Source organism: Pagrus major, chromosome 5 (genome assembly GCF_040436345.1).
Source record: "Pagrus major chromosome 5, Pma_NU_1.0".
In the NCBI taxonomy this organism is placed as follows: Eukaryota; Metazoa; Chordata; class Actinopteri; order Spariformes; family Sparidae; genus Pagrus; species Pagrus major.
Genome location: NC_133219.1, coordinates 9072408 through 9086079, shown reverse-complemented (window position 1 = coordinate 9086079; position 13672 = coordinate 9072408). Strand labels below are relative to the sequence as shown.

Genomic DNA, 13672 nt, shown 5'->3' with positions numbered 1-13672 from the left:
AAGCACTGCATGTCTGCTTCTGACAATGGGCTATCATAAGAATACAGACATAAAAATATCTTGATTTCACAACAGGACAGAATATTTTGGTATCAGTATCATCATCTGCAATTGGCCAAAATAAGTAGCCAAATATTGGATATCTGCAAAAATCCACTATTGTGCATTCCTTCTTGATTTCTTTTCTGGACATCCACTTCAACTGATACTTCCAACTCAATTCATCACTTAGAGCTCGAGGGATATTTTTACTCCTCTCAGCACTTTCAATGCGACTGATGCTGCAGTTTCTCAGCCCTTAAACTTAAAATAACACTTCAGTTTCATTCAGCTTGCACTTAAACTTAGACTTTTTCAGCACTTTTGTTCTATTGATTTATATTTTGACTGCCACTTCACCTAAAACTTTCAAATATTACAGCAATTATTAGTTTTTTCAAATTCACATAAAAAAGAACTTTACACAGCTCTGCTCCTAAATGTCTTCACTTATTTCAACTTCCCCTAAATCAATATTCACTTCTTGAAAACTTATTTTGACTTGTACAGTCAGGCACACCTGTGACACACAGACTAAAAAATAATGACCTTACCATGTGTTTGTGACGGGCCATAATAAGATCCAAAGCTGAGGGATGTTGGGCCACTTCCATTCACTTCTGACACCTTGAGAGAGGCAAAACTATGGTCAGTAACTGACATCTGCAACAGTGATGGTTTCAAAACATGACCCTGGCTGAATGTAAAGCCTGTGATGCATCATTTTTCCACAGGGAGGAGCACTTGTTTACTGAATTCCTCATTGTTATTAACACAGCCTCCAGGACATCACTGTGCATACCTTGAACTCTCCATATGGCTGCCTTGTGGAGCGAAACGGGCTCAGAGGAGGTGTGGGAAGGCCAGGGGAGATGACAACCTCATGGGTCAGCTCTGGAGATGTTAGGATCTGCTGACCTGAGGAACCATCAGGCTCCCCGGAGAAGACGATCCGGGAGCCATTCTGATCCCCGACCACGTCCGCACGTTGCTTTACACAGAGGAAATGAAAAATATGGATGAATATAACAATGTGTGAACTTTGCTCCTGTCATGTCCTCCTGTTGGCTCTGGGTAAACACCACTCTCTATGGGAGGTCATGTGAACTTGTTAGTGGCAGAGCTATTCTCCAGAGAATAACTGGCCTCTGTGGGGGAGCCTGTGATGAAAAGGCCCCTAATTTATTTAAAGCAGGACCAGTGGGAAGTGGTGTTCCACCCACCTCATCATCTCTCTTGCCACGACTGCAGAAAGGCCTCATTCAAGGTGCAGAGTGGGGGCACTGAAACAGGAGAGGACCATTATGAGCCCATTAACTCCCTATTCACCCAGCCTTTCTATTCTCCAGCCAGGGGGGAGGAGCCGGGGCCAGAGAGGTTGGGAAGGGGCCGTCGATGTCAACCTCAAAGTCCAGCAGGGCCAGCACCGGTCTTGTGGTCTCCATAGTGATCTCTTTACTCCCCCCCCCCTCCCATGACGACCAGTTTAGCTCTTCTATTGGAGCACTATGTATGTGAGTCAGGTGCTTTGGTCCTCTCTGTGTGGCTGCTGGGGGTCATGGGAAAGCCCCTGTGCCTCGTGGTAGCGATAGAACTTTTATCTGCACCAAAGGCATGTTGTTGTGACACTGGACTGGACTGACTTGTGAGACACTCATGAGTGTCTCCTGGACTTTTTTTCTGGATTAAATGTTCTTATTCAGCATAATTAGAAAATGACTTTACCTGAGACTGCATGTGATCTGTTTTGGTCCTTGTGTGACAGATATCAAATTGCGCCCAGCATCAAAAAATATCTGCAAAGACACAAACATGCATTTTTAGATGAAATCACACCTTTTTCACTTCCATTATGATATTATCCAGAGTCGCAGGATCATGAATATAAATTAAGCTGTGCAGCACCTTCATGATAGGGCAAGACAGACCTAGATGTTGATGTTTTATTTGTGTTTCAGGCAAATATTTGTGTCTCGCCTCATTTCTATTGTTTATTTAATCAAATGTACAGTAGAGTCAGATATACATGTCATATTGCTCTACCTCGAGGATATTAGATTATACAACACACGATTATATGACAAAATTATAGTTGTAGTCCTTCTTTGCTATACTCACAAAAATGTAAAGTTATATAAATGAGTGAATAAATAAATCATTAAAATAAACCTATTTTCCTGACGAGTCTCACAGCACGAGGGAATAAACTGCTCTGTAGTCTGCTGCTCTGGCCGTAGATGCTTCTGTATCTCTTGCCAAACAGCAGCAGGGTGAAATCAAAGGCATGAAAGTTTGTTGTATATCTTAAAGGGGCTTTATGTAAATATTTAAAGCTATTAACGTGTATTAATCACTTTTTTATTGAACATATGCAAGCTGATTTTAACATGACGTAAAAAAGTGAGACCATCCCCGTCTCTTTTGGTTGCCCATACAAGCCTGTGGACGATTTGATTAAGTTTTTTCTATCTAAAATTGAATATTCATGATAAACACATTTTTAATGTTTTAAGTTTTAAACACATATTCCCCAGTCATCACATTTTGACTCAAATGCTGCTAAACCCTGATTGTTGCGCCAAAATATGACAACACCTTTTTCTAACAGAGTTTCAAACTGTAAGCAGAGCACAGACTACTGAAATATTTCATGTCAAATAAGCTAAATTGTTCTAACTTAAAGAGAAAATTGTGAGTTTATCAGGACTTTGTTGCTCAAAGTTCAAACTGTGTAAGAACATTCATTCAGGGCGTAAAAGTTAATAAAATATTTCAATTGTTTTAAATTTGACATATCTAATCAATGTTTGTGAACATTATCTGCAGTTTGTATCTCTTTTACTATCAATCTTGCAGTGTGCCCTTTTTAACCCTTTGAGTCATTTGTTGTCAAAACCTCTCTGTCATAAATCACATTTTACACCCAGGCAGCTTTGACATCTGTTCCATTATACCATCCCACTAGTATCCCAAAGAGGGAAAGTTGCCGTCACTGCTTTTCCATGTTACTAAGGAAAATCCCACCCAAAACAATGAAAGTGACTCACATGCCCGCCTCATTTTTCCCAGTCATATAATGCCGTAACAAGCTGGGCTTGGGGGGCTGGATGATGGAATGGTCGGCTACTGAAAGCAGAGACCGGCTCCTAATCAATTGCACCTCAGAAAAACAGATTAGGCCCGCTGCTGTTTGGACATCAAAGACGGGGGGGAAATGAGGGGGAGGCCGTTTCCGATCCTGCATGAGGCAGGCACCTCTCATCTACAGGGGCTAAATGGCCCATAATAACAGTGTTGGTATAGAAAACAGAGCCACCACACCAGTCCATGTGCAAGTCATCGTGGGGAGAAAACCATCCGATAGCAGTTGTAGAAGTAAACAATAGGGTTAATATAAGGATTGGGCTATTTCATCTGTTGTGGTGCAAACTATGGCTTTGTAGCTTGGCAAGAAAGTGACCAAGTGTGGGCCAGGCTACTACAGGCTGAGAGCTGCCCAATTCAATTTGCACTGATGAGTTTTCCATGTGGCATTTGCAGCTGAGCATTAGAGTCTATAATCATTGTGGTCAAGACCAAGAAAACTAAACGCACTCTGTGTCTCTGTGCACAAGGTTAGGAGGCTGCAGCAGAGATAGAATCAATGCTCCAGTCTCCAGACGATGTCACTCTATCTGAGTCATCATCTCCCAATAAACCGCGTTACATAACGGGAAAAATATGGGAACCGGAGGATTGTGTCTGCAACAATACCATTACTGCTCAGGCATAACAGATGACCTATCATCGCCCAAAGCAATCACAGCCAGCTGATTATCCGTCTAACAACAGGAAACACTGCAAACAAGCCACATGTACAAATAATGGCTTAACGTAATCCAATTTACAATGTGTTCGACATGCTGGTACTCATTTTCACCAGACCTTTCCTCAGCAGACTGCCATTCAGTTTAAAGGGCACATCACAGTGATGAACAAATAACTAGATGAGTAATTTATTGGCATTTTCAACAAGAACCATTTCCACAAAAGCTTGTATGATACAGAAATTCTGAAGAGGAAACAATGGAGCTTCTTTTTCACATCCACACTGCTGCCATTCAAGCATCAACAGCCGCTGCTGCAGTTCAACATCGCTGCTTTGTGTTTCCATACCCATGCATCTAATCATGGGTGTGGTTACGTAAGATATATGAACAAATTTAAAGGGCACTCCACTGATTAAGCACACTTCCATAATGTTGACGGACTCACAAGGCACAGGTTAAAAAACTCCCAGAAAGGTTAGAATCAAAGCAGCAGGTGATATCCTCACTTTTAGTCTCGAGTATGAAACAAGAAAACACTGGGATCCTACATTTCCCATAGTGCAATATGATGGCAATTCTTTTACCTCCCTCCTAAATATTCACTTCTTTCAAACTCCTACAGTTTGTAGCATATTTAATAGATATTTAATCAGCGGGGGGGCCCTTTAAAAGTGTAATATTATTTAATGGCCAGTATTCAAAGGCAGCTCCAGAAATATAGAGTAACCAACAACTTGGCTGTAGCTACTCTGACTTGCCAAATGTAGGCTGTTGGTATAAAGTATGTCACTGGGTGCCTTATTCACCCCTTCCTTCTGCTATCTGCATGTACTGTTTTCAAAAACCTCCATCGCTACATGAAACAGCATCAACCACCTCCAACTGGCTACTTACTCTAACACTAAAAGCCAGCAGCCAGAGGGTTTTTCCGTCCTACTGTATACCAGAATGAGAATTGGTGCTGACACAGTACTGTGGATTAAGGTCTGGCTATGCGAGACAAGGCTGTGGTTAGCTACTGTCAGATAATAAGCTCTGTTTGCCCTTAGCCATGGAGCTAGTATCCCTCGAGTTTGCCTGGACCAAGACCTAGGATCACACGGGAATTCTCCGGGGCCAACAGGGCTCAGCTAAGCCGAGCTCAGCCCAGTGAACACGGCTGGACAGCAGACTGAGGATGAATACAGCCTGACCAAAAAAGGTCAGTTTGATGACAGAGGACACAGTATGGAGGCGATTTACAGCGGCTCTGTTCACATCTTCAGGGTGAATTGAGGATTTATTTTGACCAAACCAGAGGTGACCGTGGAAAGACAATCCAAGATGGTTTTGGTGAGTTTTATTTCCTTTATGTCGAGTTTGAATAAAGTGTGTTTTACGTCGAGTTAAGAGGACATTTAAGCTCATCTTAGCTCAACATAATTTTCACTCTCGGTAAAAGAGAGAAACTATCTGGCTGTACAATCAGACTATCTCCTCTTAAGGTACAAAGTGTTATTACAAGAGAGGACGGGCCAGGGATGGCTGGTTAGCATGCTAACTTCAGTAAATATCTCTGCAACACAGTACCTAACATCAACAACGCAATTAGCATGACGCAACAGTGCAAGTTTATCATAGCATTTTTAAGCACAATTACATTTGTTTATCAAGTAAGACATGATAAGTATATAAAAGATAATAATCTTAGATTTTGTGATGTGTAGCCACAACACATTTTGTGTTTCCACCTCTAACAGAAAAACATGTGCAAAGGTTTTCCTTAACACCCTTTAGCTGTTAGACAGTGATTTAATGCTGCTCATTAAATAGGGACACATGCAGTGTAACCCTAACCCTAACAAGAACCTGACCCTTATTATTCCTTGTGGGACAGAAATGTTGTTCTCATGTAAACATAAACTAATACAAATCTAATATGATTTATATTATTATTGTTTTCACTACATTAATATTGAGTTGACATTAAAACTGCTTCCACTCAGAGAGGCTCATAAACTGAAAAGCTCTGCTTCATCAATGCAGCATCCTGATGAGTAAGCTCATGTCATAACACTGTCTCTGTGTCTCATTTCTTTGGGGAGGATAATCCAACGGAGAAATCCTCCAGCATCGCAAGCATTCCCCCTTTGAGAGCACCAAACACAATCCTACCTAATAAGGAAAAATCAGGGTCGATATCTAGCAAGAAAATCCCTGTCCAGAAGTCTGGCTCTCTCTGGGTTTGCTCTGAACGCCCAGAGCATTCTTATATAATTACTGAGACTCAACAGCGGAGGAAGCGTTAAGTTTAACATGGAGACGGGGATTTTAGAGCTGGTGGTGTGTGAAGGCCTTGATGCTATCTTTTTGAAATACAGTAAATAAACTTTATAGCCTACGTATTTACAATTTAAACCCCTGCTAGGTGAGGGTTTCATTATCACCACTAGATCAGTTTCAGGATGGAAGGAAAAACATTGCCGTAAAAGGCCCATTCTTATCATAGCTGAGGATGAGATGATCCGCTTTAGACCTTCAAAACACGCAGCATCTTTTAATTCCTTACTCAAAGCTGGAAGTGTGTCCTATGTTGCATTCTACCCATGTTTTACACTTAGTCCATCGCAGGGTAACTGAGGACATCGAAAATGAGAATCAGGGGATTTTAGTATGGAAATCTCTGCCTCTGTCCCCAGGAAACTCATCCGGCCTCTCGACCACTGAGCCAGATGTTAAACTCTGGAAACTGATCCATGGAACAGAAGTCTAACAACTCCATCATCACTATCAAATTAAAGGGACAGGTCACCCCAAAATTAAAAATATTTGCTTTTTCTCTTACTTGCAGTGGTATTTATCCATCAAGATTGTCTTGGTGTGAGTTGCCAAGTTTTGGAGATATTGACCATAAGAGGTCTGCCTTTTTTTCCAATTATAATGGATCTAGATGGCGTGTGCTGCTCAAAGCGCCAAAAATACATTTAAGAAAATATCACAGCAATGCCTCTTTCCCCAAATCATGACGAATAACCATAATAATCCACAGAACTTGTTTCATGGGAACTATTTTCTTTCTACCGAACTACACCCGCTAACCGCATCACTGCGCAGAAGGAAGAGTGTATCTATAGAACCTTTAAACTCTCCTTTTTGGCAGCTAACATAGCTAAACGCTATCTTTAGCTACTACTCTAATGATGCTGTTAGGATCATTGCTAATGTTCTCTTAAACTTTAGAAACAGTAAAGCTACATAGTTTATACTTTAATGTGTAAACTTATCAGCCGTCACGCCAAGTTAATGTTAATTTAAACCATTTCGTCTGTTTTATTATTGTTTTATAAGAGTTAGTTTGCAGTAAAGAGAGAGACAGTTGGCTTAGCTTCCTCAGAGGACAAAGTGCAGAGTACTTGACAATCTAGATGGATAAATAGCAAGACAGGTAAGAGGAAAAAAGTGTATATTTTAAAAGTATCCGGGGATGAACTGTCCCTTTAAATATTTGTTACATTGGTAAAAAATAAGGGATTTCTCTTCTCCTTTTTTACCCATTAGGAGCGGATGAGGAACCAGACTTTTATCTGAAGTTGCTGAGCCCAAGCAGACCTACTCAGCAGCTACAAGGTCAGTGAACTTCACCACACCCCTGTGATTCCTGTGAATCACAATGGGAGGTTTCAACAACCAGGAATAGCAACATAGTCATGCAAAAAGTAACCCATTATTGTCAAACCTTAAAAATGTCTGAAGAGATAAAACCATTCATCCTCCAGTTCTCATTCATACACAGAACGTCAACTGATGACAAAACTGGCTATGAGTCGATATTCCTCAACACTCATTAGTCATCACATTTCCCTCTTCCATAGAAGGATGCAACCAGGTTTCTCTGAACAGACCCTGACCCACGCTGACCTCCTTCTTCACAGCATGCAGAGCTTCTTGCATTGTTCTCGCTGAGAACAAGGCTGTCAAGGTGACCACACATAACCCTAATGAATAACCGTCAAAGTGTTGACCCATGAACTTCTGCGATCTGTTAGCGCACCGTCAGGAAAGTAAAGATTTGTGGTCGGAGGGAGAATCTTCATCAATAAATCATCTATACAAGAGAGTGACGGCGGAGAATGTGTCGGTAATGAGCAGCGACTGAAGGTCCTGAGACTTAAATAAAACAAATAAAACTGTCACTCGTGAACAGATCGCCATTCATTAGCACAAGTGTTGTTCTCTGCTTCTGTGTGCAGGGTGGTGAGTTAATCATTGACTCCATAAGGTGGAAACTACTGCTCACAGTCCAGTGAAGGGATCTAAGTCCTTGCAACATACATGAAGGAAACTGGACAGAATATGAGCTCAGTATTTGCTTAAGGTGGTCATTTTGTTTGGGTAAACACTGACCTGCATTACATTTGACCTTAAATACTCTTAGTTACATTGTACAACTGTTATAGGAACTGTTCATATGTAAACTGAATATTTTCACATGTTGACTAAAATGTGTATTTTGACACGTCAACTAGAATTTTGACATAAAATTATGACCTGGACATTTTCAGGAGTGATTAGCTTTTTTCACATGTGAATGAAAATGTCAACATAATAACTTTACATTTTCACGTGTGACTTCATATGTGATTGGCTCTTCATCACATGTAGATAAGAGATTCAACACATGGAAACAAACAGATTCAGACCGTCTGATGAAGTGCGCATTTCCTGGATATTAGCTGACACGACAGACAGAAGGGTAAAGTCTTATCACCAGTTTGCACGTACATGATGTTACTGCCACTCAACAAGTTACATAACGTGGTCGTAAAACCGGAGGAATCCTGCCTTAACAAAGTAGTGAGAGGGTAATTACAAGCACATTTGGTGAATAAATAAAAGGGGCATTTATTTCTAAACACATTGAATGAGTCACTCTGCAGCTATGTGAGAGACGTTAGAGGTCCTGTGAGGTTGATCACACAACCACGCTGCCCTTCTGCAACTTAGCAGATGTGCACATGCAGCCCATACAAGGTCCTGCAGTGGGAAGTTTATGATATGCAGTTATTGGGGGATACACACATTTATCAGGAGGGAAGTATTTCACCTCCTTGTATGGTGCTCCTCCAGTCTAAGCAACAGGAGGAGTCGGCATGCGTGTTTCTTGTCAATGGAGATGTGTTCCCAGGAGGAGCAGCAGGGTCATAAATCAGAGCCTCTCTTTTCAAGAAGAGCTGGATTGCTGTGCAGTTATCAGATTTGTTCTTATAACAAACACACTTTACATCATTTAAGATTTGTAGACGTTGAACTGTAATACGATGTGTCAGGCAAAGCATGAGAAAATGCACACTGAGATCACAGGAACTACAGACACGTCACACAAATCCTCACGCCTGTCATTTTGCATCTCCAAAGCTGAGTGTAGCTTGTGGATATGAGGACTGGCAGCTCAGACCCTCAGTAATATCACAAAGGGAATCAGAGCCGGCTGTAGAAATCACCCTGACAGTAAAGGGGAGCCACCGGTGATGACTGCACCATCCTGATTTCAGGTCATTACCGCCTGGAATCTGCAGCAAAGGATGGGAAAGTTCTCTGACAGAACACCTGATTTCCTCTGACTCTCTGCAGCACTGTTAGTGCACACATGGCAGCTGGGCAGAGCAATGAAGGATGACATGTTAGGAAACACTGCCTACTGTACCCCTTCTCTGTCTCTCTCTCTCTCTCTCTCTCTCCAGCTGTAGCTCACAGCTGCTCCTGCCTACACTTGCCCAAAAGCGCAACAGGTCTGTTACAACATCCAAACTGCACCTATCAAATGGGTGAACCTGTTTAAAAACATCCCACCTTTAACACAATGCAAGTCTGCAGCACTAATCCTGTGGAGCAGGCGGACAGGTTGCTCCACCTTAAAGAGAAGTCGAGCAGGCACAAGTTTCTACAGTTACAATGTTAAGATCACTCCCTGTGCTTTTAATCCCATGGGAAAGAGTGTACTCACCTTAACAGAGGCAGCAACAAGGGAACTCACACCTCCTCCCGTCTGCCTGCACGTAACCACGCTGCACTCGACCCTGCTCTTTCTCTCAAACTAACCAGGACACACAATCTCTCTGTCTCCCTCCCTCCCTCTCTCTCTCTCTTTCCCAGTCCTCGCTCTGCCTGCCTCCACGGACAACTTCCCGGTTGACAGGCATCGCCATAGCAACCCCACTTCGGCCCCCTGCTCTTGGCTTGTCAGTTCAGGGCACCTCCTTCAGTGGAGCAGCCCTATTGTTGTGATAAGGTGATATTTCACAGCGCAGGGTTAACCAAAGGGGAATGCAAATAGTTCATCACCTCCACCTCCTCAGACAGTGCCCATGACTCCATGACACCCCCTCCTAACTTTATATCTCCCATGCCTCCCTCTGCTTTTGTGTGTGTGTGTGTGTGTGTGTGTGTTTATGTTCGAGTGCAAAGGCCTGCAAAGGACCTTTCTGTTCCAGTAGCTCTGGAAGTGTTTCAGAGTCATTACTCGACACCCTACAGGACAAGCCCTGCTGATGTTTCTCACATGATCACACACACAGGATTGTAAAGGAGTACTTAAACATCATTCTTAAGTAAAAGTAACAATATCATGTTAAAATATTACTTTGTTAAAGTCAAAGTAACCCATATGAAGAATACTTAAGTTAGAGTATCTACTATTAAATGTACTTAAGTATCAAAGTCAGAGTAAAACACACAAATACAATATTTAAATGTACACTATGGGTCAGTTAGAGACCTGGCCAATTACCAAATCTGAAATTCAACCTTAACCCAAGTCCTTACCCTAAAATTTACAGGGTCAGCATTTTGGTCCCCACACAGTTGTCAGACCCCACAATGTGAGTTGCCAGTCCCCACTAATATAGAAAAACAAGACACACACACACACACACACACACACCATTACTGCTGGATGACAAGGCTGTGACTGGATGATGGTCAAATTATTCAAACTAGGAGATGTGGTATGAGCACAGATAAGTCGGTCAACATTCAAATTCTGGTCGGATGACTCTTCAAACCACAGAGCTGAAAACATTCAAAGAGGAATGAGGCACAATTCTTAAATCCCACCGCTGCTCTTGCATACAAAACGCGCCCAAATAAAACCAGGATTTCCTGTTTGCCTGCGGTTCTTGCCAGCGATGACAAACAACGCACAACCTGAAATCTAACGTGCTGACATGCTTGTTTTGGCACTGAAGTGTGCAGTAGGTAGGCCAGTTACAAGGTGGGAGATCCAGTCACCTGCTCACAAATGTAGTCATGCATGTGTACTGTTGGTTATAGCAGTAAACAGAAGACAGGACTAGAATAACATGTAACAGAGGCTAGTCAATGGTTTAAACGTGTGTGCGTTAGCGTGTGTGTGTTGGCCACTTCCAACATGAAATTGAAGGACTCAGCTCTTTTTTTAATAATTTAGTGGTCTGGCTTGGTAGAGCGTAACTCGGGGTAGATATCCATTTACTGAGCCTGTACTCCTTACAGGCTTGTTTTTGCCAAACAGTTGAGCCGCTGAACCTGAGGGGCATGCTGGGCAGTGCAGCTTCAGGCTTCAGGCTTCAGGCGGAGGCTCCTCTCATAATAATCTGTGTCCCGCTGGAGCAGACTTTCACCCCGCTGTGACCACATCTGACACCCCGTCACTCTGCAACAAAATGAGGTAATCACGCAAGAGGCGATTGCAGCTTTGGCCCGGGACCTGACACCTCTCCCTCACACTGGATCCTTGTTCACTTTGTCCCCGCTAAACAAACACTAGGCTTCACCAACTCCAGCTCCCTTTTTTTTTTATTACAGTGAAACATTGTCAGAGGAGGAGGAGAGACACATGATGTTTTACCTCAGTCCCTCAGACCTTTACCACGCTGTTAACTGTCCTTTCACACTGAGTGGTATGTGCCAGTTCGTCACTACAGAGGCTCATTAAAAAAGCCTGACAGCCAAAGATTCCAGCGAGCGCATAAACTATGACATAAATCTGTTATATAATCAGCAACTACATTACATGATGACGTTTTTTTTTTATAACTAAGCTGGTGATTTTCTCTAGAAGGAAACAAGAGACAGCAAGTCTGCAAAAATCACAAAGTAAAGAGGATATAACTGAAGAGATACAGGCAGGTAAAGCATAACAAGGAGCTCAGTGCAGTGTGTGTCATTCAGACCACAGGTTGTACTCTGACGGAGCACATGTGGAATTTCTCTGGGAACAAACACAAAAGCATCTGGGTTTATTTTAGCGGTAAACAACATTTTTCTCAGCTGTGAGTGTCCCAGGATGAGAGGATGAGAAATAAATCCTCGTGGGACATTCCGCTCTGAGGATGCTTATTTAAAAAAAAACAAACAAACAAATGATTGAGTGCTTTTCTGACAGCAAAACATTCACACGATTAAATGTTTTACACCAAAACAACAACTAGAGACACAACAGGAGGCAGCTTTTGGGACAAAGGTCTGATGATAACCATCTTCTGAAGCACAAACAGTAAAAGATTGGCATCTACTGTAGTAAAGTCCTCCTCATATCCGTCCTTTTCCATATAACTGTTGCTCAGTGACTCTGAGAGAAAAATGAGGAAAAATGACAACAGTGACAGATCTGGTTTGTCTGTGTGGTTTCCAGTGATAAACCGGTTGATGAAGGAAAACAATGTGATGCTCAAACTTGTGTTTCCTTTCAAATAAAAGCAGGAATCACTAAGTCAAGCTCATTAAAGCGACAGAAAACTCTGAAACTGAACTGTCAGTATCTACTTCTATACCTTCTCTAGTTATGGTGTAAAGTGGCAGCAGTGTACAGTACTTACAGGCAGTGTGAGTTCAGGCTGAGCAGTGAGGTCTCCTCAGTGCAGACGGACAGAGAGGAAGTGAATGAAAAAGAAGGAGGGAACCACGGCTGCTCTTCTCTCCCTCTCCCTCCCTCTTTCTCTTTCTCTTTCTCAGGCCAACAGGGTGTCTTTTATCTTTGGTGAATGATTCAGCGAGGGTCTGGATGTTTGACCGAGCGTCCGTAGGCGTGTGAATGCATGTGTGTGTGTGTGAGCACGCGCTCTACAGCTCACCAGGGAGAAGGCACTCAGTAATAGTTTCCATCCACAGCTGGAAATAATAGAGATTCTCATACAGGCAGAGGCTCAGTGGCACCGCCCTCCAGTGTTTTACGTGGAAGGGAGGAGGAGGCGATTTTCATCTCCATCCCAATAAATAGGAGTGACACACATATTATAATAGCATGGTCTGTTCACTGTGTGACACAGTCTGGAGCCCTTCCTATGATTTCTGTGCTATTTTGCTCACCTGTTAGTTCATCCTCACTCGGTCTTTCATTCAGAAGAGTTCCTTTAAATGAATTTCTAAAGCATGCACACAGTAACAGTTGAGTGTCTCAGGCAAGTGTCAGTATTTCCATGTTGTGTTCCAGTACCAGGCCTCGCTTTACTCACCCAGTATGAGGAAACCCTTGCAGCAAAGCCAACAGAGTTCCACATCGGATCAGCTGTACTCCTGTAACTACAGACTCTGTTCAGCTTCTGTTAAGCTTCCCAAGAGGTTTATCTGTCAGTTCCCACTCCCATGCTTCCTCATCATGACACATTAGTCTGCAGACGCCCGCTGGATTCCTGCAGTCTGTGTCCAGAAGCGGCTCTCAGCTCCACCATCCAAGATAAATATTTAACAGGTTGGCTGTGAGATCAGCAACCAAAGGTCACGTCTCTCTGTTTCTCTGGAGTCCGTCCTCTTGTTAGACAGCAGGGGACGACGACCAGCAGCTCCACAGTGACACCGTGAGTCGGAGG

At 42.7% G+C, this 13672-nt stretch overlaps 1 protein-coding gene across 7 annotated transcripts in view; it reads right to left on the bottom strand.

Moving 5' to 3' along the window:
* sorbs3 (sorbin and SH3 domain containing 3) overlaps positions 1-13435 on the bottom strand; it is a 31996-nt gene extending 18561 nt beyond the window's left edge. For 5 of the 7 annotated variants that reach the window (XM_073466023.1, XM_073466027.1, XM_073466029.1 and 2 more), the window contains exons 1-4: positions 9832-9903; positions 1765-1835; positions 842-1030; positions 594-666 (exon numbers count right to left, since the gene is read on the bottom strand). In XM_073466023.1, coding sequence (XP_073322124.1) covers positions 594-666; positions 842-1030; positions 1765-1776 — 274 coding nt within the window. In that variant the 5' untranslated portion in view covers positions 1777-1835; positions 9832-9903. Of the gene's footprint in view, positions 1-593; positions 667-841; positions 1031-1764; positions 1836-9831; positions 9904-12682; positions 12923-13318 lie in introns of those variants that run through there. The other 2 variants (XM_073466025.1, XM_073466024.1) reach the window with 2 other exon arrangements.
* Between the last annotated feature and the right edge of the window lie 237 nt (positions 13436-13672).